Source organism: Myxocyprinus asiaticus, chromosome 14, assembly GCF_019703515.2.
Source record: "Myxocyprinus asiaticus isolate MX2 ecotype Aquarium Trade chromosome 14, UBuf_Myxa_2, whole genome shotgun sequence".
NCBI lineage: Eukaryota > Metazoa > Chordata > Actinopteri > Cypriniformes > Catostomidae > Myxocyprinus > Myxocyprinus asiaticus.
This window is the reverse complement of record NC_059357.1, coordinates 13461129-13486326: the sequence shown is the minus strand read 5'-3', so window position 1 is coordinate 13486326 and position 25198 is coordinate 13461129. Positions and strand designations below refer to the sequence as shown.

Sequence of the window (25198 nt, the reverse complement as noted above, 5' to 3'; positions counted from 1 at the left end):
TTTGCATACCCTGGCAGAAATTATGAAATTTTAGCATTGATTTTGAAAATATGACTGAAAAAAAAACCTGTCTTTTATTAAAGATAGTGATCATATGAAGCCATTTATTATCACATAGTTGTTTGGCTCCTTTTTAAATCATAATAACAGAAATCACCCAAATGGCCCTGATCAAAAGTTTACATACCCTTGAATGTTTGGCCTTGTTACAGACACACAAGGTGACACACACAGGTTTAAATGGCAATTAAAGGTTAATTTCCCACACCTGTGGCTTTTTAAATTGCAATTAGTGCCTGTGTATAAATAGTCAATGAGTTTGTTAGCTCTCATGTTGATGAACTGAGCAGGCTAAGAACTTGGCTGTGTAAATTGCTTCTGTGTAAAGGAATCAGAATCAAGGTGCAAAAAACAAAAAATAAATAAATTTGATTTGGGTATCCTTAACCATGGTATCAAATTTATTTTAGAAACATATGTTGGAGTTTTCTGAATGGCAACATTACAGCTGATCTTACTCTCAATTTGGCCAACTTTACAATCCTAGGCAATTTATCACTATTAAGTGCATGTTACATTATGACCTCATATGACACATTTAAATATCGTGGCCAAGGCTTGCTGGCTTACATTAAAGTATATTCATATAAGGACAGGTCTTTCACTTGCGTTCTTAAAAATATAAATTACATTTATCTTGTGATTACCTTTACATAATTTTGAATTAAAGTTGTGTGTGTGTGTGTGTGTGTGTATTTTAATCCAGGTCAACAAAGCAGATGGTCATAGAAAAAAAAGTTCACATTCTTGCATCATCTTTTGAATGAAAGTCTGTTTGAAGTTATTTACCAAATGAGCAAGAGATGATATATCACAACAGAAACTTTATTATGCCACCACAAATAAATTTGTGACAAAATATCCAACGACACAGTTTTAAAGCTTCACAAAAGAAAACAGAAGAATATAACAAAAAATACTTATGGTTGTTGGTTAATTTATTTACTTGGAGCGGTACCCTTACGATACCAGAAGCAAATCATTGGCTGTAATCATTCTGAAAAACACACACAACACAATCTATAAATTGCTGTGAAAAGATGAACCGTTTTAGTATAAGCCTAACTTCGTTTAACGCAATTACCCTTCCGAAAACATGGTTTAGATCAGTGGTTCTCAACCTTTTTGACTCAAAGGCCCCCTATTGTCAGAGAAAATACTCAAAGGCTTCCATGTAGGCTATTAGATTAGTTATAAGATATATCTATTATAAGATATTTCCTTAAAACTTGTGATTCCAGAAATGTCTAGAACTGTATATTCTTCATAAAAGGCAAGATGTTGAAGGGAGTTATTACATTTTTAGCATTTTCAGTAAGTTGAATTACAATAATTATATAAACATTATAATAATCTATCATATTTTAAATAATTGTAAGAGATCTTGAGGCCCCCCTGGTTGAGAACCACTGGTTTAGATGCATTGTAATATGCATCGCTTTAAAAAGAGTGTTGCATTAACACGAAACAGGAAATCTCAGAAACCGAAAATTTCAGAACACCGGGAACACAAAAGGCGTTGGCACAAACGAACTCAAGACAAGGGTTAAAAAACAAAAAACAAAAAAAACGAAAGTGCCGGGGGGAGGAAATAATAACGATTAACAAAATACATATATAATTATTTTGTAAAGCTCTCAAATATTTAATATAAGTACAATCTGTGTGACAAGTGTTATTTTGTGAAAGAATGATGTTACGTAAATGTTATGAACGTGACGAAACCGCGTCTTTCGGAAACAGTGCGTGATGACGTATAGCAACGTGCTTGTGCGTGTACACGGCAAAGCGCGCCAAGGTAGGGTGGCGAGCATACTACGCAGTGGTGTTTGCAAATGTAAAAAAAGTGGCGCAAATGTGCAAAACATGGTCAAAGAAGAAGACGCGATCCGAAAGTTCGTCGTAAAACAACTGCATCAGTGTTCGGACATCAGGTAAACTGCAGTTTGAAAGAAATGTCAAAAGTACATTTTGAAACGATCAAAACTGAGGGGATGATTGTCAGGTATCAAACAGCGTTAAGGCTAAATCACAAACTCCGACCTTATGAAATATTGTCATCTCGAAGGAAAATAATCAAGCATTGGAAACTGGAAGACTACAGATCAGAACAGCGTTTATTTACAGTTGTCTTATAGCACGATTTATAGGCAAAGGATGCTGCATTGAAGTGTGTGGCTAGGTGTCCCATTAATCCAACACAGTATTACAGGAGCCCACGCAAAAGAGCCTGAAGGTAATACAACAGTGTAGCATGCCGAAACAGTTGGACAAATATGCATCAGTTAGACAGAAGCACCATTCGTGCTCTTACCCTTTTATCTTGACGTTACACAGTAATGGACGTGAATGTGTGCTTGTGTTGTGTAATGAACTAAATAAGCTTCAATTAAAGGAATATTTCACCCAAATATGAAAAAAGTCATTATTTACTCAAGTTGTTCCAAACCTAAATGACTTGCTTTCTTCCGTGGAATATAAAAGATGTTAACCTCAGTAACCATTCATTTTCATTATATCTTTTAACCATACAGTGAAACTGAATGACTAAGGCTCTAAGTCCCTAACATACTGCCTAACATCGTTTGTGTTCCACAGAGGAACACAGCAAGAGGGTGAGTAAAATTATTATTATTATTATTTCATTTTTGGGTAAACTATCCCTTTAACGGTTCGCATGTGTTAGATACATGTGCAGTGCCATATGTCACTGCATAGATTTCTTGTGGCCCATCAGAATTACTTGAATGTCTAATTTTCTGTTACTCTGCCACCTTTCAGTACATTGACTTTGGGAATTCTACAAAGGATATATCTGGAGCAAGTGGGGAGAGAATCCCTCATCACAAAGGATAGACAGTCAATGAAAAAAATAGTTGAGGAGGAACTTTTGAAAATGCAGGTGAGGAAGAACTGGGTAACACTTACTAATCTAAGACATGTATTACAGAAAGCCCCATTGAAATTAATTGAAGATTTCCATGAACAGTGTGCAAATGTGGGTGTCCTTATCAATCTTATAACTGTTAATTTGGGAAGAAGTACTGATGCAATTTAATCCACAGCATTCACTTCTTTTTAAAGATTTGAATAAGGGGGAAAAAACTCTCTTGGTACCTTGTGTTACTATTGTAAGTGTCCTAGCAACTATTTTATTTGTATTTTCTTACTATACTGGATAGTTTCTGTAAAATTCTGTTTAAAAATATTCAAACACACATGACTTCTATAGACTTGAGAAGAGCAGAAGCTTGTCTGATAATATGGTGGATTATCATTTTAAGGTGGGGCTTAGCCCCTTGAATTCTATGTCGCTATATCGCAAAATATGTTTACACTTAACTTTAAAGTCCCCAGGTACATAAGTCAGGCATATGTGGTATCATCTGAAATCTTATAATCTGAACTTTTCATAGAACACTGCCATTTTTGCATTTATGTTGCGTAAAATAAGGGCTGAAAACATCATTGCAAATAAGTGCCACCTAGAAGTAATGTGGTAGAAATATGAAAATAAAAGTCTTTCACATAGCATTTAAATAGACTAATCATATATCAAATGAAAGCTCTCGTTCTCAAGAATACCACAGGAATGCCCTAATACCACAGTTCGAAGGATTTTCAAAACAATCACAAAGTGGAATATTTCTGTAAGACATCATATATTCTTATGTGCCAATCACTGCTGCTGTAAGCCCCAAGTAGCCACAAACAATATATCTGCTTTTACCTTAGACAGTTTTCTACAAATTGAGTTATTTTTTTTGCTTGTCTGTGAGCTTACTTGGGAGAATAATCTAGGGCTCTGTGAAATGTTTTATTTTTTTCCTAAATTCAGTGTGTTCCATGTTTATTTTCACTGAATTCTGGGTTTTAAAATTTAATTACATTTTATCATTAAAAAAAAACTCTAATCAAATTAATTCATAGAATTTTTATCAAATGAAAACAGAACAATTACTTTTCAAAATACCATTTTATTATTGTTTTATTAAGTGAGAAGCGTCTATACAGATCCTCACAGCACAATCCAAAACCCCAAATTGTTAGCTTATTAAACTGGAAAAGGCTATGATTAAATTATATAAATATATGATCTGCATGTTTGACCTGCTTCACAGTGAATAAAGTGATCTGCTCTTTTGTCTTTAATACACACACATGTGTTGTTAATGATGTGGTTAGTATGTAAGTAGTGGCTTCTCACATTCACTTACTGTTGAAACATGCAGCTCATGCAGACCATATAGGATATTTGTTTAATTAAATATCACCCTTTTGTGGTTAAATCATCACACGAGGACATATCACATTTTAATTTCATTAATTGTGCATTTATACATTAATTTCATCCCAAATACAGCGGCAAAAAGTATGTGAACCCTTTGGAATTAGCTGGTTTTCTGCATTAATTGATAAAAATTTGGTCTCATCTTCATCAAAGTCACAAGTGTAGACAAACAACAGTGTGCTTAAGCTAACAACACACCCACAATTATAATCTTTCATGTCTTTATTGAACACATCCCATTAAAAATTCACAGTGCTGTGGAAAAAGTGAACTCCTAGGCTAATGGTGTCAACAAAAGCTAATTAGGGTCAGGAGTTAGCAAACCTGGCACCCAATTAGTGAAACGATATTGGAGGTGGAGGTGTAGGTTAGAGCTACTTTGACTTATAAAAAGCAACATTTTGAGTTTGCTATTCACTAGAAGCATCTGCTGACATGGACCATGCCTAGCAAAAAAGAGATCTCAGAAGACCTACGATCTGCTTTCAGACAAAAACATTGCTGCGTGCCTGAAGTTTGCCAAAGACCACCTTGACACTCCACAACACTACTGCGAAATATCATCCCAGTAGTGAAGTACAGTGGTCTCTTTTTCGCTAGGCATGGTCCATGTCAGCAGATGCTTCTAGTGAATAGCAAACTCAAAGTGTTGCTTTTTATAAGTCAAGTAGCTCTAACCTACACCTCCACCTCCAATATCGTTTCACTAATTGGGTGCCAGGTTTGCTAACTCCTGACCCTAATTAGCTTTTGTTGACACCATTAGCCTAGGAGTTCACTTTTTCCACAGCACTGTGAATTTTTAATGGGATGTGTTCAATAAAGGCATGAAAGATTATAGTTGTTTGTGTGTTGTTAGCTTAAGCACATTGTTGTTTGTCTATCCTTGTGACTTTGAAAATTAGATCCTATTTTATGACCAATTAATGCAGAAAACCAGCTAATTCCAAAAGGTTCACATACCTTTTCTTGCCACTGTATGTAAAATTCCGTGACATTGCGTTTTATAATTAATTCGTTTTTATGATTGGATTCCACGATTCCGTCCGAGTTTTCCACAACGCAGAAATCATAGGCCCCTAATAATCCAATGTTCTATCTTAGATGTCCAGAACAAAATATGCTGTCCAGCAAAGTATGCTAAACAAATCATTGGAAAAGTATGTAATAGCAAAGGGAATCTCTGCTTTATTATAACATCTAGATTGAGCTTCTAGTCCACTCAGAGGCCGAGATATACCATGAAACAATGGGGGTAGTGCATGAACTGAAAACAAGGCTGAATGTCTATGGACGAGCTCATCTGTGAGGGCTAAAATTTGTTAGATCAGTGGTTCTCAACCTTGTTACTGGAGGCCCCCCTAACACTAAACATTTCAGATATTTCCCTAATCAAACACACCTGATTCAACTCATCAGCTCGTTAGTGGAGACTTCAAACCTTGAAATGGGTGTGTCAGAAAGGGGAGATATACAAAACGTGTAGTGTTGGAGGGCCTCCAGGAACAGGATTGAGCACCACTGTGTTAGATTGCGACCTACATTTCAGATCTGCTATTGTGATGGAAGGTGATAGAGGAAAAATTATTTTTCCTAGTACTTGCTTCCATCTAGTGGAATAAAATAAGAATTAACATGCTTACAATGTAAGGACAACAAAAAGAAGTCTTTTTTTTTTTTATTTTTTTTTTTACTTTCTGTTCATCATAGGATTACACACACATACAATATTATTTATGAATATAGAGGTTTTTTTTTTTTTTGTTTTGTTTTTTTTTATAATATTTTGCAGGTTTTCTGAAAAATTGGACCCCTTTTTTGCAATTAGTCCACAGTATGTTTGAATGGTGAGCTTTTATATTTGAGTGTGAAAAATTGCAGGGAGCAGCCCAAAAGTGCACCAGAGTTTAAGGGGTTTTAATGGAGGGTCACTTTCAAATTTTAGGCCAGCAGTGATGACGAGCCTCTTGTTAAGTATGTGGCTCCACCAAAAAGCCAGAGCAAAAGGAAAAGGGTGGATAATGATGATGATGGGGATGAAGGCTCGGAGAATAAAGTGGTGGGAAGGACTAAGAGATCACGGCTTGATGAGACATCTCCAGGTAACAATACTGTATTTGTGGAGCTTGTCCTTGTTTCATTTGCTAAGCAGGATGTTGCTTGTCTAAATGGCTCCACTGAGGGTGGGCATGGGTAACGTTCTAAAGTTGTCTTTTCCAGATTCCCCCGACTCTGGAATAGAGAAGGCAATGAACGAGGGAGGACAAAAAGAGAAAGAAGCTGGAAGTAATCACACGGATGAAGACAGTGAAGAGGAATGGGAGAAAAAAAGCACTATGAAAACAGTAACACAGCAGAAACAGAAAAAAAGTGGGGGTATGCAAAGCCCAAAGGGAAAGGACAATGCAAAGAAACCTGAGAAGAGAGGAAAGAAGATAGAGAGTGAAGAAGAGGAGGACGAGGAGTTGGAAGATTCAGACGAAGAGGAGGAAAAGTGGAAAATAGCAACAAAAGGAGAGAAAAAGAAAAAAAAGGAAGACTATTCAGCCAGCGAGCAGGAAACGAGTGATAAACCGACAAAAAATAGCAGCAGTGAGTCTGTCAGTGATTCTGAGGGAGAAAAAGGGAAAAGCAAAAAGATAAAAAAGAAGGAAAGAAAAGTGACCAGAAAAAAGAAGCCGGTAGAGACAGATGCTGTGAAAGAAGTGGAGAGACAAGTTTTTGGGAGTAGCTCTGAGAGTGAAGAAGAGAAAAACGAAAGCATTAAAACAAAGAGGAGGAGCAATTCTGAAAGCGAAGCAACTGGAGAGAGTGAAGATGAGAAAGATAAAAGTGAGGATGCTGCTAATTTATCCTCCAAAGAGATGGAGAACATTGGTAAGCATGACATCCCACAAGAGGTCAAAGCAGGAGCACGTTTACACCCAAGGTCCAAAATTAATAGAGAATTGTACACAAAAATTACAATTCATTATTTACTCATTCTCATTTACTGCCTACAACTCTGTTGGGCAGAATGTTTAGTCTCAAGGCCGTCACATTTACCTTTGCACGGCTAAATTCCGCAGGCGAAATACAGTCATCTCAATGGGAATCGCGCAATGGACTTCCGGTGGCAAAGAATTTCCCCTCACTGGTTTCTGTGACCTCTGTGTGGGCAGTGCTTCGTACACAGCTACACTGAATATTCACAATGGACAAGGATATAATTTTAGTGGCAAGTTTATTTTTTAATGTAACTATACAAGAGTATAAAGTGCAGTATTAGAAAGAGGCTGCTTGGCAATAAGATCTTTGCTGGTTTCATGTGCTCAACTTCCACCCTGCGGAATTTCGCCACGCAAGGGAAAATATGACTGCGCCTTCAGACGTAATTCACTTTCATTGCATGTGTTAAAAAAAAAAAAATGCAAGTGAATGATGACTGAGGCTGTCTGTACCTAACAATCAAAGTTCCTTTTGGACCCTGTTTTTACACCTCTTTCCTCAAATTATGTAGTTTTCCCCCCTCCTTTTTTTCCCAGGAAAAAAACAAAAATTACAGGAGAATCATGAGGAAGCAGAGGACTCTGACTCCTCCTCTCTTCCCTCACTGGAGGATGAGGAAGAACAAGAGAAGGACAAGAAGGAAGGAAAACAGAAGAGCGTGACAAAGAAAACGCGTCGTGAAGAGGGGGAGAGCGCAGCCAGAGGAAAGGCAAGATTAATTGATCCTTGATGACTGTCTCTTCCCATTTGGATAATTAGCTCCTCTCTCAAAAACGCTTCCTCTTTTTTTCATTCTTTATTCTTCTTCATTCTATCACATTAAAGCAATATCACATGAGTAAGAGTCCTGTTAACTGAATAAGAGCAAAGCTGTTATTGAGCTGTTAGCATGAGTGTGCAGGCTAAAAGAAACAAGCAGTGACGCTTTCCAGCACTCTTAGAATGCAGTTTGTCAGATCAAATTATTGAACCGTAACTGTTGTACAGAGTCAGAAACAAACCAGGGTTTGGGGCAAAAATGCCACTGAAACTGACAAAAATTCTCCAAATCTTTGAAATAGAAATTCATCGGTCCAGCACTGGGAACCCTGTAATACAAAGACTGGACAATTATTTAAAATAAATTCTTGGAGTGTGTTTAATGTTTGTGATACTTTGTGCATTATTTAGAGCTACTTTTTAATTTTATAGGTAACAGCCATAATTGTTCAGGCTGAGAATGTTTTTTTAATTTATTGATTCAACTGAACTATTTGACATAAATGGTGTGTGTTTAAAATGGTTAGAAAAAAACACGTGCCCTCTTTAAGTAAAAAATAAAAATGGCCCTGGAAATCAATTTCAGGTTAAAAATGTTGCCCCGTAGTAATCCCCATTTTAAACTTTGTTTTTGTCTGTCAGGATGAAGAGAATAAGGCAGTGTCCAGGCTGAAGCGCTACATCGCCCTCTGTGGTGTGAGACGGAACTACAAGAAGCTGTTTGACGGCTGCCGATCAGTAAAGGCGAAGGTGGATGTGCTGAAAAAAGAGCTGGAGGAGCTGGGTGTGGAAGGTTTGTGGCTTTAAACAAGGTGTACATGTGTGAAATCACAGGTGAAATCGCACAAGGGTGAATCATTGGAATGCAATGCCAAGTGCTATATGCAGATTTGCATTATTTTAATGTTCAAGTGTTACATGCATTCTTGGATGTTCAATAATTAATGTAATGTTTTGGTTACCTTACAATGTTATTTCTGCTTACGTGAAATGTTTTCTTGTATGTTACTAAAAAAAAGCAACTAATGCCATAATGCAGAGCTCAATTAGTAATGCACCAAAACTTCTTGATACAAATGCTAATTTAAAATTAGCCTTTGATTGTAATAACTATCGACATTCAGTTGATAATAAGCTGTAATTTTTATTTTTTTATTAATTCCATATACAAATTTAAACAAACAACACAAGAATACACGGAATCAATTTTTAACAATTATGTGCCCCCGCCACCCAACATACATCCCAGTGGTCAAACATTAAATAACAACAGACACACATATAAACAAACAGTCCAAAGAAAATACTCGATGACATAACAAAAACATATTCAATTAACCAACATAAAAGAAAAAGGGTTCCACATATAATTTTAATTAAAATCGTCCCTCTCCAGTGCTCCTCCCTGGCAACCTTCTAGGAAGGCCAAATAAGTGCCCCACTTCTTCCCATATGCACCCAAACTGCCCAGCCGTCTATGTGACATCTCTTCAAAAGCCGCCACTCTGCCCAACTCAGTGCACCACTCATGAAATGACGGCGCATCAGCCGACTTCCATCCCCTTAGCATTACCTGCCTGCCAATCATCACGCTGGTAAGGACCCAGTTTTTTATGTTTTTTCATTATATTAATACCTGCCCCATCACCCAAAATACAAAGTCTGGGGCAAAATAAAATCTGAGTGCTCAAGACCTCACAAATAAATGCGCCAAATGTCAATAAGTGACCAGTGCGCCAAATGTCAATAAGTGAATACTTTTACGTTCTTCTGTTACCACTACAATAACATCTGGGCCTATTAAGAAACAGATATCTATTGTATATTTTTTAAATATTGCACAAATAGACCTAAATAGTGGTGCACTAATCAGGAAATTTGAGGCATATACTGATAATTGTTGTTTTAACATTGTGATCAGTCGTTACTGATATTTTTCCAAATTTGGATTGGACTTTGGATTTGGATTCTTATTTTTCTGCAGAGGAAAAATGGCTTTTTCGGTGGCTGAAATTTCAGTGCATTCTAATGACGTTTAATACATTTTATAATACAGAGTTTTTTTGTGTTATGTGTTGCTGTGCAATAGACTATCTGGAAGCTTGACTAGAGTGTGTTTATGTGTGCTATTACTTATATTTCAGTGTAATATATTTCACATTCTCTTCTACCTTGTAAATATCTCTGTCCCAGGACAGCCATCCATAGAGAAGTGTAAGAAAGCTCGGTTGAAGAGAGAAGAAGCACAGGAGCTGGCTGAGCTGGATGTCAGTAACATTATCACCACTCAGGGTAAAGGCAAGCCTTCATCAATAATACACTCACTGAGCACTTTATTAGAAACACCTGTACACCTACTTATTCATGCGGTTATCTAATCAGCCAATCGTGTGGGAGAAGTGCATAAAATCATGCAAATACAGGTCAGGAGCTTCAGTTATTGTTCACATCAACCATCGGAATGGGGGAAAAATGTGACCTCCGTGATTTTGACCGTGGCACGATTGTTGGTGTCAGACGGACTGGTTTGAGTATTTCTGTAACTGCTGATCTCCTGGGATTTTCATGTACAGCGGTCTCTAGAATTTACTCAGAATGGTGCTAAAAACAAAAAACATCCAGTGAGCGGCAGTTCTGTGGATGGAAATGCCTTATTGATGAGAGAGGTCAACGGAGAATGGCCAGACTGGTTCGAGCTGACAGAAAGGCTACGGTAACTCAGATAACCACTCTGTACAATTGTAGTGAGCAGAATAGCATCTCAGAATGCACTACATATCGAACCTTGAGGCAGATGGGCTACAACCGTAGAGGACCACATTGGGCACATTATTAGGAACACTATGATCCTAATAAAGTGCTCAGTGAGTGTATATATTTTACACTTAACACTTAGCCTTTTGATGCATGAATGAATAAATCAAAAAGTGCATCACCACTCTCTGGGGTCACTCGTCTTTACCTTTTTTGGTTCTAATGAAATGCCCGCTAATCTCAAGCACACAGTGAACTCTGCATACTGTTATCATCAGGACGTCCCAAAAGGAGAACAGCAGCAGCGGCATGGCCTCCCCCTCAGAATGTCTCTCCTCCTCCCTCTGCCTATAAACGTGCTGTGGACTCTGACTCAGACAGTGGAGACAGCCACACAAACAAGGGGTGCAAGAGAGCAGCAGCCTGGGGCAATCTGCAGGGAATCATCAGTGATGATGGAGAGAGTGACTAGGTGGCCAGTGCCTTTTAACTACAATCTGTTTGTACAAAAAAACTGTTTGAAATTGTACAAAAATGATCACATATGTTTTCAATCAATCTGGTACAGAATTAATCTCTACCTTAGCAAGAGATTTATGTTCATCCTCTGTTATTGTAGGATGCATTTGGATTTCATTCCAACAAGTTTATTCTCACTGTTAATGTGTTTTTATAATTGTTTGTTGTCCATTTGCAATTTCATATTTAAGTGTCTCTGTTGTGCAGAATGAGGTTTGGTTATGCAGCTTAAAGTGTACTTGATTTTTAAAAAATAAAATAAAGTGGTATTCAATGAATCCTGACTGGTTACTGCTTATGTAATAGCTGATCCAGTCCTGATATTCTGATACTCTGGCATACACACCAGGAAAGTTGGGGCCTGCACAGTCTTGACCAAAACTCTCAATGCCAGACTGAATCTACAGAGAGCCTAGGGCTAGAAGATATGCAAAAGATATTTTCACAATATTTTATAGAAAAATATTGCGATATCCAATTACATTGTCAACCCCCCTGCCGTGGGTCTGTAAAGATTTTTGCTTTGAAACACGAAAAATTTTAAATATTTATAAATTCAAATCGCACTTTAAACAAAATAAGTTACCTATCCTGTTACCCAGTTCTCTGAAATATTGAGTGGAGAGATCCACCTATGGGAGGGACACCCATACCTGACCTGCAGAAGCATCCAATTGTACTAAATATGTTTTGCAGACAGGAGCGTGTGTCAAATGCCGCTGTAAGGCCACGCCCTTACATGAGTGCATAAAAGGACCAGTACGCACTACTTTTCCTAAGTGAGCATATTATGTTTCTTGTGGGGCAAGCTTGGTGGATCTTTCCACTCGATGTTTCAGAGAACTGGACTTACATAAGTAACCTATCGCTCTCTTTCATCTCTTGTTTGAGATCCACCTATGGGAGATATGGACAACTCCCCGATTGCCCAATACACTTACAGTGAGGCGCTGTCAGCCAGAAGAATGGTCTCCTCATTGAGGCGGTGCCTGACACATCCTATATATTATAAGCAGGCCAAACAACCCATTAACACAGCAAAGTAGGGATGAGGGGTCATGCATTATGATTGATGTGTAACTGTATGGCAGGGGTTCTCAACGGGGGCGGTACCGCCCTTCGGGGTGTTCAGAAGATGCCAGGGGGTGCTGAGAGCAAATTAGTTGAGAGGAGGGCATTAGGTTACAAATGGGGGTGTTTATCAGTCATAATCAAATCTATTGTCAAGTTCCTCTTTGCATTAAAACGTTTATCTAGACTTGAATGCATCTGAAGTATCTGGTTTAGCAGCGTCAAATACACAGGCGGAGGCACAACCTCGGCTAATGCACCTGTATGGCTCTGTAGATCGATACGGCTCGATGGACAGAGCAGAGTGAGTGAATTTACTATAGTAACACTAACTGTATTTTAGGCAGAAATAGATTGATAAATATTATCGTATCACTACTTAAGCTCTATTAAATTTGTCATAGGCTATATTAGGGGAGTGAGGGAATATATTGGATTTTTGTCACCAGTGGCGGTTCTGGCTTGCTTGATGCCCTAGGTGAGATCCGACGTGGCGCCCCCCTTTATATCAACAACAACAACAACATGAGAAACAGATCAATATTTAAGTCCTTTTTATACTGTAAATCTCCACTTTCACATCTGAAAGTCACATTTGATGCCTGTTCAGTTTCACTTTCATGTCTGAAAGTGTAAGTGGAGATTTAGTGTAAAAAGCTACTTAAATATTTATCTCTTTCTCACCCACATCTATCATGTTGCTTCCGAAGACAGATTTAACCACTGGAGTCTTACGGATTACTTTTATGCTGCCTTTATGTGCTTTATGGAGCTTCAAATTTCTGGCCAACATTCACTTGCATTTTATGGACCTACGGAGCTGAAATATTCTTCTAAAAATCTTAATTTGTTTTTTGCAAAGAAAGAATGCCATGTTTCTGGAATGGCATGAGGGTGAGTAAATGATAAGGGAATTTTCATTTTTGGGTAAACTATCTCTTTAAATAAAAATGACTAGACAATGAATATAGCAATGAAGTAACTATATATATATATATATATATATATATATATATATGTATATGTATATGTATATGTATATATATGAGTGCATCCGGAAAGTATTCACAGTGCTTCACTTTTTCCACATTTTGTTATGTTACAGCCTTATTCCAAAATGGATTAAATTCATTATTTTACACAAAATTCTACAAACAATACCCCATAATGACAATGTGAAAAGTTTGTTTGAAATCTTTGCTAATTTATTAAAAATAAAAAATGAAAACAGCTGTATTCACAGCCTTTGCCATGACACTCAAAATTGAGCTCAGGTGCATCCTGTTTCCACTGATCATCCTTGAGATGTTTCTACAACTTGATTGGAGTCCACCTGTGGTAAATTTAGTTGATTGGACATAATTTGGAAAGGCACACACCTGTCTATATAAGGTCCCACAGTTAACAGTGCATGTCAGAGCACAAACCAAGCCATGAAGTCCAAGGAATTGTCTGTAGACCTCCGAGACAGGATTGTATCGAGGCACAGATCTGGGGAAGGGTACAGAAAAAGTTCTGCAGCATTGAAGGTCCCAATGAGCACAGTGGCCTCCATCATCCGTAAATGGAAGAAGTTTGGAACCACCAGGACTCTTCCTAGAGATGACCGCCCGGCCAAACTGAGCAATCGGGGGAGAAGGGCCTTAGTCAGGGAGGTGACCAAGAACCCGATGGTCACTCTGACAGAGCTCCAGCGTTTCTCTGTGGAGAGAGGAGAACCTTTCAGAAGAACAACCATCTCTGCAGCACTCCACCAATCAGGCCTGTATGGTAGAGTGGCCAGACGGAAGCCACTCCTCAGTAAAAGGCACATGATAGCCCGCCTGGAGTTTGCCAAAAGGCACCTGAAGGACAGAAACAAAATTCTCTGGTCTGATGAAACAAAGATCTGGAGGAAACCAGGCACTGCTCATCACCTGGCCAATACCATCCCTACAGTGAAGCATGGTGGTGGCAGCATCATGCTGTGGGGAAGTTTTCCAGCGGCAGGAACTGGGAGACTAGTCAGGACCGAGGGAAAGATGAATGCAGCAATGTACAGAGACATCCTTGATGAAAACCTGCTCCAGAGTGCTCTGGACCTCAGACTGGGGTGAAGGTTCATCTTGCAACAGGACAACGACCCTAACCACACAGCCAAGATAACAAAGGAGTGGCTACGGGACAACTCTGTGAATGTCCTTGAGTGGCCCAGCCAGAGCCCAGACTTGAACCCGATTGAACATCTCTGGAGAGATCTGAAAATGGCTGTGTACCGACGCTCCCCGTACAACCTGATGGAGCTTGAGAGGTCCTGCAAAGAAGAATGGGAGAAACTGCCCAAAAATAGGTGTGCCAAGCTTGTAGCATCATACTCAAAAAGACGTGAGGCTGTAATTGGTGCCAAAGGTGCTTCAACAAATTATTGAGCAAAGGCTGTGAATACTTATGTACATGTGATTTTTTTTTATTTTTATTTTTTTATTTATAAATTTGCAAAGATTTCAAACAAACTTCTTTCACGTTGTCATTATGGGGTATTGTTTGTAGAATTTTGAGGAAAATAATAAATTTAATCCATTTTGGAATAAGGCTGTAACATAACAAAATGGAAAAAGTGAAGCGCTGTGAATACTTTCCGGATGCACTGTGTGTGTGTGTGTGTGTGTGTGTGTGTGTGTACACACATATATATATATATGTATATAGATATATGTGTGTGTGTGTGTGTGTGTGTGTGTGTATATATATGTGTGTGTGTATGTATTAAATAGATGTACACACATATACACAGGTAACCTCAGGAGAAATACAGGCTGCTCTGGAAAAAGACGGTGTGGTTGTTTCAAGGAGCACACTACTTGCTAACCCCTCTCTAAACATAGCGCCTATGGTTGTGACCATAAAGCTCAATTTTGGTCTTGCCTCTCCAAATTACTGTGTGCCAGAAGCTGTGATGCATGTCAAGGTGTTGTCGGGCATATTGTAACCGGGCTTTTTGTGGCATTGGCTTCTTTCTGGCAGCTCGACCATGCAGCTCATTTTTGTTCAAGTATCGTTGTATTGTGCTCCTTGAAACAACCACTGTCTTTTTCCAGAGCAGCCTGTATTTCTCCTGAGGTTACCTGTGGGTTTTTCTTTGTATGCTGAACAATTCTTCTGGCAGTTGTGGCTGAAATCTTTCTTGGTCTACCTGACCTTGGCTTGGTATCATGAGATCCCCGGATTTTCCACTTCTTAATAAGTGATTGAACAGTACTGACTGGCAATTTCAAGGCTTTGGATATCTTTTTATATCATTTCCCATCTTTATAAAGTTCCATTACCTTGTTATACAGGTCTTTTGACAGTTCTTTTCTGCTCCCCATGGCTCATTATCTAGCCTGCTCAGTGCATCCACATGAGAGCTAACAAACTCATTTACTATTTATACACAGACACTAACTGCAATTTAAAAAGCCACAGGTGTGGGAAATTAACCTTTGCCATTTAAACCTGTGTGTGTCACCTTGTGTGTCTGTAACAAGGCCAAACATTCAAGGGTATGTAAACATTTGATCAGGGCCATTTGGGTGATTTCTGTTACCATTATGATTTAAAAAGGAGCCAAATAACTATGTGATAATAAATGGCTTCATATGATCACTATCCTTAAATAAAAGACAGGTTTTTTTTGCATGATCAGTCATATTTTCAAAATCAATGCCAAAATTTCACAATTTCTGCCAGGGTATGCAAACTTAAGCACAACTGTATGTATCCTGTCTTGCTGCCCTAGGCGGCTGCCTATATTGCCTATGCCAGGATCCGCTACTGTTTGTTACAATTTATAAATATTTATATTTTGTATTTATTGTTTTTATATGTGTTTAGAGTAGGTCTACCGTTTATAATTACACAAATGCCATAGTTTGTTTTATAGAAATCATGTTACATCTAGCCATGGTAGTGAAGAAGATCCATCCATGTGTTTACTATGGTCTTGTTACAAATACAACTGTTAAAACTATAAAAATAATTAATGGATTAATTAAAATGTTCAAAAAGGCAAATGTAAATATATTAACAATATCACTTTTATTATTAGTTTCTGTCTTTGCATTTTCATTTTATAGGCCCCAGATATAGCCCTCCATCATCTTGAATTCAAGAAACGCAATGTTTGGTCTCACATTCATGATGCGTAAGCCTGCTGAATTTATTAACAAAACTTTAAAATTATGCAATGCATCTAAGTTGCATTGAGCAAATTAAGCAAATAACAGAAATATTGAGTTGTGGGTTTTTTTTGTACAACAAAGGGAAGCACTTAGGCATAAAGGCTGGATTGGGTCTAAGAGAAACCTCCATGCCCGGGGAAAATATTGTGCACAAGGGATAAACAGAGTGCATGCAAATCACTGACACACTTGGCTGAAGCCAGTGCCAGGTGCATCGCTGTCGTATCATCAACTTTAAAGAAATATTCTCCAAGTGTTTGCCCATTTCTTCCATGAGTTCAGCCTGGTAGGCTGAAGTTCAAGGAATGCATGGGAAGGAGGAATCTGGGACCGGCATGACAAACACGTAAACATTTATTATACAGTTTAAAAGACCAAACACAGTGCTTCCCCGTAGTCACATTACACACACACACACACACACACACACAGGTCCGTGCATCTCTCTCTCTCCCCATCTGCCCCTGTCTCCTCTCCTTAAATATTCCTGCTGCCCCTCACTGGAACGCGAGACCGTTGTGACACACAGGTGGAACTCATTCACCACTTCCTGGCCTCGCCCTGCCCAGATGCCGCTTGGCCCCATCGCCAAACTCAGGCCGGGCAATTCTTTGGGCTGTGACCTAATCCCCCCACCCCACCTTTTCTAGGGAGGGAGCGTTGGGGCATCAGGATGGTCTCTGGGTCTGACCCGCACGTGCCTGGGAGTGGGAACAGGATGAGGGAGAATAGAAAGAGAGAGAGAAAAAAGAAGAGAGAGACAGACTCGCCGGCCCCAGACACGCTGTCGACTGGTCCTCAGCCACTCCTCCGCTCCCTGGCGGACAACTGACGGCCCTCCGCCTCCCGGTGGATGGCAGCGAGTCCTCCATCCCCTGACGGATGGCAACGGCTCCTCTGGCTCCTGGTGGACGGCAGCGGTTCCTCTGGCTCGTGGCAGACGGAAATGGCGGCTCCTCCTGGCGGACGGCTGTGTTGAGGACTCCACGACAGCGCATCCTTCCTGGGTTTCGGCACCAGTGTACTGAAGTTCAAGGAATGCATGGGAAGGAGGAAGCTGGGACCGGCTTGACAAACACGTAAACATTTATTATACAACTACAACAAAACCAAACGCACTGCTTCCCTGCAGTCAAGTTGCGCGCGCGCACACACACACACACACACACACACACACACACACACACACACACAGGTCCGTGCGTCTCTCTCTCCCAGTCTGCCGCTGTCTCCTCTCCTTAAATGCTCCCGCCGCCCCTCACTTAAATGCGAGAACGTTGTGACACACAGGTGAAACTCATTCACCACTTATCTTCCCGGCCTCGCTCTGCCCAGACGCCGCTCGGCCCCGCCCTGCTCGCCACACCTACAAATTAAGAACTAAAGACAATTATAAATGTAAAGATGATAATAATAATAATAATAATTGAAATATAAATAAACCATTACCTCTAGATAGTACAAATGGAACATATTACAGGTTCATATTAGGTAAAAGCATAATAAATTCCCTTTGTGTTCCCAAAATAATGCTGCCAAATGTGTTCTTATCGAATTTGTGTTGTGTTTCGTTAATACAGATAATGCTGCCTAAAGAAAATAAAATAGAACTTAACTTTAGGTTTAAAGTGAACATGGTCTTGTATTCTTTTTTGTTATTAACAATTTTATTGGTTCCAATCATAAAACATACAAACACAACATAAACTATCAATTATTCACATTAAACCCCCCACCCCTGAACAACTTTTTAAATATCTGTCCCCAGTATTAACAGCCGTCCCATCACCCAAGATACAGAGTCTGGGGCTAAATGAAAATTCAGTGTCCAATACCTCACACATAAAGTTCTGAACCCCCAACCAAAATTCTTGGATCTTTACACATCCCCAAAAAACATGTTGTGTCCCTATCTTCTGATTGGCACTGCCAGCAGGTGGGTGTGTCTTTAAGACCCAACCTATACAATCTAGAGGAGGTCCAGTAGAATCGATGCAAAATCTTAATTTGCATCAGACGGACCCTTGCATCTCTAGATGTAGACTTGATGCTTTTTAGAATCCTAGCCCACACTCCCTCCTCCAAAACCAAGTTTAAATCTTTCTCCCATAATCTCTTGAGAGAAGACTAAGCTCCATCGCCCAGACTCTGAATTAACAAGGAGTAATACACCAATGCCTCATGACCTTTCCATCAGTAATCACCATTTCTAGAGTATCTGCCACTTTAGTGGGGTATTTACTACTCCCAAAAATAGTACAGAACAGGTGGTGCAGCTGTAAATACCTAAAGATTTAAAGAGATCTAGGAATCTTAAAATGTTGAACCAAATTTTCAAAAGATCTCAGTACTCCACTCTCATATAGGTCACTGAGTGTAGTAAACCCCCTCCCAATCCACTCTGTCCAACAGAAAGGGGACTTATTAATATGTAGTTTAGGGTTCAGCTATATGCTTGAGGCAACATTTAAACAAATGTCCTAATTAAACACTCTGGTGTGACTTAACTTATCCGGTTAGTTTGATAGGCTTTGCAATGGCGAAATAGGGGCAAGGAATTCCTGTTCAATACAAAACCAGGAAGAGGCTCTCTCAGGTGGAAGCGATCAATGAGCCAAATGTCTGAGACCGAATGCATAATAATAAAACAAAATCTTGGGTAGGCCTAGCCCACTTTTGTCAATTGGCCTATGAAACTTGTAATCTGGGACGTTTACCATTCCAAATAAAGGACTTCGCTATGCTATCAAATTGCTTGAAATAAGAGAGGGGGACATATACAGGGAAAGACTGTAGCAGGTAGATGAATTTTGGAATACAATTCATTTTAATAACATTAACCTTCCCAATCATAGATAAATGTAATGAAGCCCACCTACTCATCACATGAAAACCTTTTATTAAATTGTCGAAATTAACTAAATCACACAAACTTGCTGGGAATAAAATGTTTAATGCCCTGTTTGGGCCACTGGAAGGCACCTGGTTGAAAAGCTGTTACTTGGCAGTACGCTGTCAGAGCCAAAGCTTCGGATTTAGACCAATTGACTCTGTATCCCGAGAATTTAGAGAAGGAATTAATAATCCTGTGGAGACAAGGCATAGATCTAATGGGGTCAGAGACTAATAATAAAATATAATCTGCGTAAAACAAAAGTTTATGCGCCACACCTCCCGCCATCACCCCTGGAAAATCATCCTCCTTTCTTATCGCGGCTGCTAATGGTTCCAGGTCAAGACAGAACAATAATGGGGAAAGAGGGCAACCCTGCCAGGTGCCCCTATTCAGAGTAAAAAATCTGAAATTAATCCATTTGTTTGTACCGCCACTACCGGGTGTCTATAAAGTAACTTAATCCATTCAATAAAAGTATTTCCGAACCCATATATTTCCAAAACCTTAAAAAGATAAACCCATTCTAACATATCAAACACCTTTTCAGCTTCAAGTGAGGTGGTCTTGTATTCATTTATGATTTAATCACTTTCGTCTTTGTGTCTTTAATACAAAGATATTTACAAAAAGTTGCGTTCACAATGCATGTTTAAGCGTGGAGTGCTCCATGGAAATAAATCGAACTAAACTTGGACCATCTCAGGAGGTGCTCGTTCAGACGACTGAAACAGAGAAGAAAAAGTGATAACTCTACACACATGCAGTGATTGCTTGATGTCGCTAGTCTCTGTACTGTGAAGTCACTAGTGGGCGTTCCACTGCTGTCGCTCTAACGTTATTTATATGAACTGCAGCAGTGCTTATTGCATCATATCATTAATAAGATGAACGAACTAACAATGTATGAATCAAACTCACTCGGACTGCTGACAATTTCTTTTCCATGCATAATTTATCATATCCATGTATGTGGTTACACTTGAAGACGAATCATATAGAACAGTGAAATCACTCACATAAACTTCTCTGTCTTGCCTGCACTCAACTCCATTATCTCAAAGGAGACTATGACGTGAGCTCCACTGAACACCGTCTTCACTCCAATTGGTTGTCGCTCCCGAAAGTCTCTCTTTGTTTGCATAAAGTTAAACTTTTCTCAACTTTGTCGTGCTGATCGCCACGGCCACACCTCCCCAGAGGTTGCTGTTGTGTCACTGGAAATTGCCAGCTTTCATAGAAAATGAATAAAATGATGTCGCTTTGTTGCTGGATGTTGCTGCATGTGTGTACAGGGCTTTGGATTGTGTAATAGTTGTAATCAGCTTAATGACTAAGCATCTTGGCTAGTAATACAGAATTTGAGATTGAGTTCTCTCAGAACCTGGATAAATATTGACAGACTTTTTATTTATTTATTTATTTATTTATTTATTTATTTTTATTTTTTTTTCACAGTTGTTTTAAAGGAAGGCATAGGATGGGAGGCATTCATGGGAAATGAATGCCCCACCAGCTACAGTGGCATGTGAATGCAGACTTTAATTGTTTTTTATTTGAAATATATAAATATTTTTAATATACTAAAAATCATGTTCTCTTTGTGTTTTCACTGTCCCTGGTGTTATAAAAGAACTTGTGTTGCAAGTGAGCTCTTGTGTTATTTTAACAAGAGTGCATCATCAAAGACTTTCTTGTCAAAGGCATATCCGGTACAGGTCTGCAGTGGCTAGCATTTGGCTATAGTGTTAATGTATAGTGTTAAACGTGTTTATATGTGCAATGTTGCTTTAACACTTTGGGCTCTGTTTTCGTGAGTGCACAAAGCTCAACACTATGCACAAAAACCATGTGCTACATCTTATCTAATTTTTGTGAGAGTAATTCTAAGCTAAAGTTGGTACATGTCCAAACTCTGAAAATATAGTGGAACATCAAATTATGTCCGTTTTTATAAAGGATTTAGATTTTATATTTAGATTCCTGTTAAACTATCTATATGTCATGGTTTATTTTTCAAATATTATTATTTGTATGTTTATATTTACAATTGTATTTATGATCTAATTTATATTGGTATTTTCCCACCTGTTGGAGAGGGTAAAAGGTTTAGATTTGGTATGATTTTTTAAAAAAACTTTTTACTTCTGTTATTTTGATTATATTTTTGATTCATTTGAAATGTATTTTAAATGTGAAAATATTTTTGGTAAAATATTACCAAATTATTATTATTATTATTGGTGTTTCAATAAATTAATTTTATTTTTCAAAGTCGACCTGTAGAAGTGAAGTGCGTGCCGACACAATCACTGTTAATACTAGCCAAGATTTGTGTGTCGGTAGATGAAAATGATTAATAATACTTACATTCTTTATAATTTAATGGAGCGTAAATACAAATCCTGACAAAAATCACAGTGTCACTGTCATAAAAATATGCCTGACTTTCTTTTTGTTAATGCACAAAAGAAGTAAATTCATATTTCAATTTTTCTAATTTATTGCATACAGTCCATTTACACTACAAACTTCTTGCATGTGCTGTTTTTGTTTATATCGTTGGTGCTTGAGGGAATGAACTATATAATAGGTCACAGACGCTGCAATTACCGGAGAAGAACCTCAGAATTAAATTGCACTTGGCCCAGCCCATTTGTGCGTTGCATGTGTAATTTTGCCAAACCCACTTGCGCCTAGACTTAGCGTATACTTAAAATACCAAATCTTCATGGCCATGCCTATTGACTTTGCACTTATGACTTAAAGCATAGCGCTGCACATAGCACTTGCATGCTTAAAATAGGGACTTTTAACTTAATGATATAGTTCACCTTGCTCACCCACATGTTGTTCCAAACCGTATAACTTTTCTTCCATGGAGCACAAAAAACCTCTTGTGTTTTACTGCAGAAAGAAAGTCATACAGTTTAGAAACAACATGAGGGTGAGTAAATGATGACAGATTTTTCTCTCCTATTAACATGATTTAAGCTTGGGTCACTTCATACTGTACTTCACAATGCAGTGAGTTGCAGATAAAACCCAGTCTTGACTGATTAGGCTTTCAGCACTGAAATGACATTGTGAATGTTCACTTGCCAGGGCCAAGACCCTGAAGATGCATCCTCCCCTCTGACAATCTTTGTGTTTTAGAGGCACTTGGCCACACTGAAGATGTGGGAATTCCTTGATAAAATGCCTCCAAAATGTACATTAAACATTCTGAGTGTAAAAATTTACCATCTAATTGACCCAGAAAACCTACATTGAAAGTGTAAAAATGACAAATAATATTCTGCATTAAACTTAATATACTTATCTCATGGGGCTTCTTGTGTGGTTGTTGACAGTTTTTGCAGCTCAATAATTTTTGATGGGAATGACAACAATGCTGTGAGAGATAGACATACCGTTTCTCTTCAACAGGTTGTATGGTTGTTTAAAGTGTTTTGGATCATTCCACTGATGAAACATTGAAAAAACACCTTTACAAGAAATTTCAGTTGACAAAAACCTCCAGAAATCACGAGTTGTGGAAAATTAGATGTGATCTACAACCTTTTTACAGCTTTATTCAGTGCATGCCACTGAAGAGACTGTAAGTCTATCCCTCAGCCTTGTTTTCATTCACGTCAAAGATTAAGTATGCCGCTGTTTTAAATAAGGTCTTTAGAGATGGTCACAGAGACATCAAATCAAATCACTTTATTTTCACTCAACCATATACACAAGTGTAAAAGTGGGTGAAAAACTTGGGTGCAGTTCCAAGCAACATAGCAGTCATGACAGTGATGAGACTTATAGCAATTTACAATAAACATCAGATTTACACAACACAATATACATATCTGATATACACATAATTACACACAATACAATATACAAATAAACCAAATAAATGACTAATAATTAGAAGTGGAAAGTAACAAATTACAACTACTCTCGTTACAGTACTTGAGTACATTTTTCTACTTTTTAAAGTATAAATAAATAATAGTACTTGAGTGGATTAAAATTGAAGTATTCAACTTTGCTACAGTTATTTTTCACCACAATTACAAAGTACAAAAAATAAATAAATAAAATAATAATAATATATATATATTTCTGAATATTTGGGAAGAAGAAAGTTATAAGCCATAAATCTATTTATAAATTAAAAAGCCCACAGGGCACAGCATCATGAGCACAGCTTGTGTAAACTGGCACCAGTGTCCTCTCTTCTCTGGCTTCTTCAAGACTTTCTGCCCTGTCACTATACAAGAACTGTAATAGTGTGATTTTCTGCATTTTTCATTTATTCTGGAAAGGAGCCGTTCATTCAGGTACGAGGGAACCGTCTGAACACATTTAACCACTGATCAAACTTCATTTTTTTTAAGGTAGGTAATGTTTTAACGGTGTCAAAAATTAACACAATGTAGTCTGACATACAGTATATGTGGGGATATCTTGTTTACTTGATACTGTCTGAAACAAACTTTTAAATACCTTAGAAAGATATAATGCTAATAGTATTGGAAATTAACAGGGACTCGTGGCAAAAATGCCAACGAAATTAACAAAATATCCCCGAAATTCAAAATATGGATGCAGAAAATGCCCACACAACGAGTTCCCGTGTTTTATTAATAATATCTGATATAGTTACAATTACATTGCGATCTTCTTTTGACTTTTCACTGAACGTTATTTTTTTTCCACACCATCCAGTTCCTCGCACCATCGCGCGCACAGACGGGCTCTCCGCTTCTATCAATCCGCATTAGTTCGGCATAGTACTCCCGCGGTAAATTCCGTAACCGTTCACCCCTCTTATTCAAAATAAACTGTCCTAGCAGGTAACACTCTCGCTCACGGTGCTGTACTGTATTTCCCTGCCCAGTGCTGCTGTTTATCTGTCTCAAAAGTCTCACCCGCTAGAGGCCAAAATTGTGCAAGGGATGGATGTTATATAAAGAAGGTATGAGAAATCACAAAACATGATGTAACCAAATGCTACAATCTACTTAATAATATCTCAATATGTTAATTAACCATATTGTTAACTAAGGGGGCAGTGGTGGCTCAGCAATTAAGGCTCTGGGTTACTGATCAGAAGGTCAGGGGTTCAAGCCCCAGTACTGCCACTGTTGGGCCCTTGAGCAAGGCACTTGACCCTATCTGCTCCAGGGGCGCTGTATCATGGCTGACCCTGCACTCTGACCCCAGCTTAGCCGGGATATGTGAAAAAAAAGAATTTCACTGTATATGTGCAAATGCATAGTGTGTGATTATTATAATTATAAAATTAATTATAAGACTTTATTATTACAACTGTAATACAAAAATACATATACAGAACAACCACTATTAGTGTTTGAATCAATCATATCTCTCATTATTTTTGCCTAGAGTTAAACGGAAAAATATTATGTCGACACTTGTGAAATATTAGCGATAATTTGCGTTTCCATCAGCTTTATTTTGATGTGCTAAAACTTTTTTCGCAAGAAATCCTTGGATGGAAACGTAGTTATTGTCAGTTTTGGATGAACTATCCCTTTAAGAGTTTACAACTAATTCTAACTACTTCAAATACTGTCAGATTATATATTCGTATATGCTTTTACCAATGGAGTAACAGCCATTTCATCTATTAAGCATAGTTAAATTAGTTTA

General features: G+C 38.3%; 1 protein-coding gene across 8 annotated transcripts; it reads left to right on the top strand.

The window, feature by feature from the left end:
* Nucleotides 1-1827: 1827 nt before the first annotated feature.
* On the top strand, nucleotides 1828-11649 carry LOC127451858 (HIRA-interacting protein 3-like). Of its 8 annotated transcripts, none has more exons than XR_007899157.1 (9): nucleotides 1828-1994; nucleotides 2842-2962; nucleotides 6297-6453; nucleotides 6572-7228; nucleotides 7876-8048; nucleotides 8741-8891; nucleotides 9495-9693; nucleotides 10292-10390; nucleotides 11131-11279. XR_007899157.1 is itself a non-coding variant. In XM_051716857.1 (9 exons), the coding sequence occupies exons 3-9, from the start codon at nucleotides 2924-2926 to the stop codon at nucleotides 11322-11324; spliced, it is 1476 nt and encodes a 491-aa protein (XP_051572817.1). In that variant the 5' UTR covers nucleotides 1828-1994; nucleotides 2595-2675; nucleotides 2842-2923; the 3' UTR covers nucleotides 11325-11649. The 8 variants fall into 8 exon arrangements, 5 of the variants coding, with proteins under 5 accessions (XP_051572817.1, XP_051572815.1, XP_051572814.1 ...); XR_007899158.1 differs by having other exon boundaries at nucleotides 10297-10390; nucleotides 11131-11185; XM_051716857.1 differs by lacking the exon at nucleotides 9495-9693 and adding an exon at nucleotides 2595-2675 and having other exon boundaries at nucleotides 10292-10396; nucleotides 11131-11649.
* Nucleotides 11650-25198: the final 13549 nt, after the last annotated feature.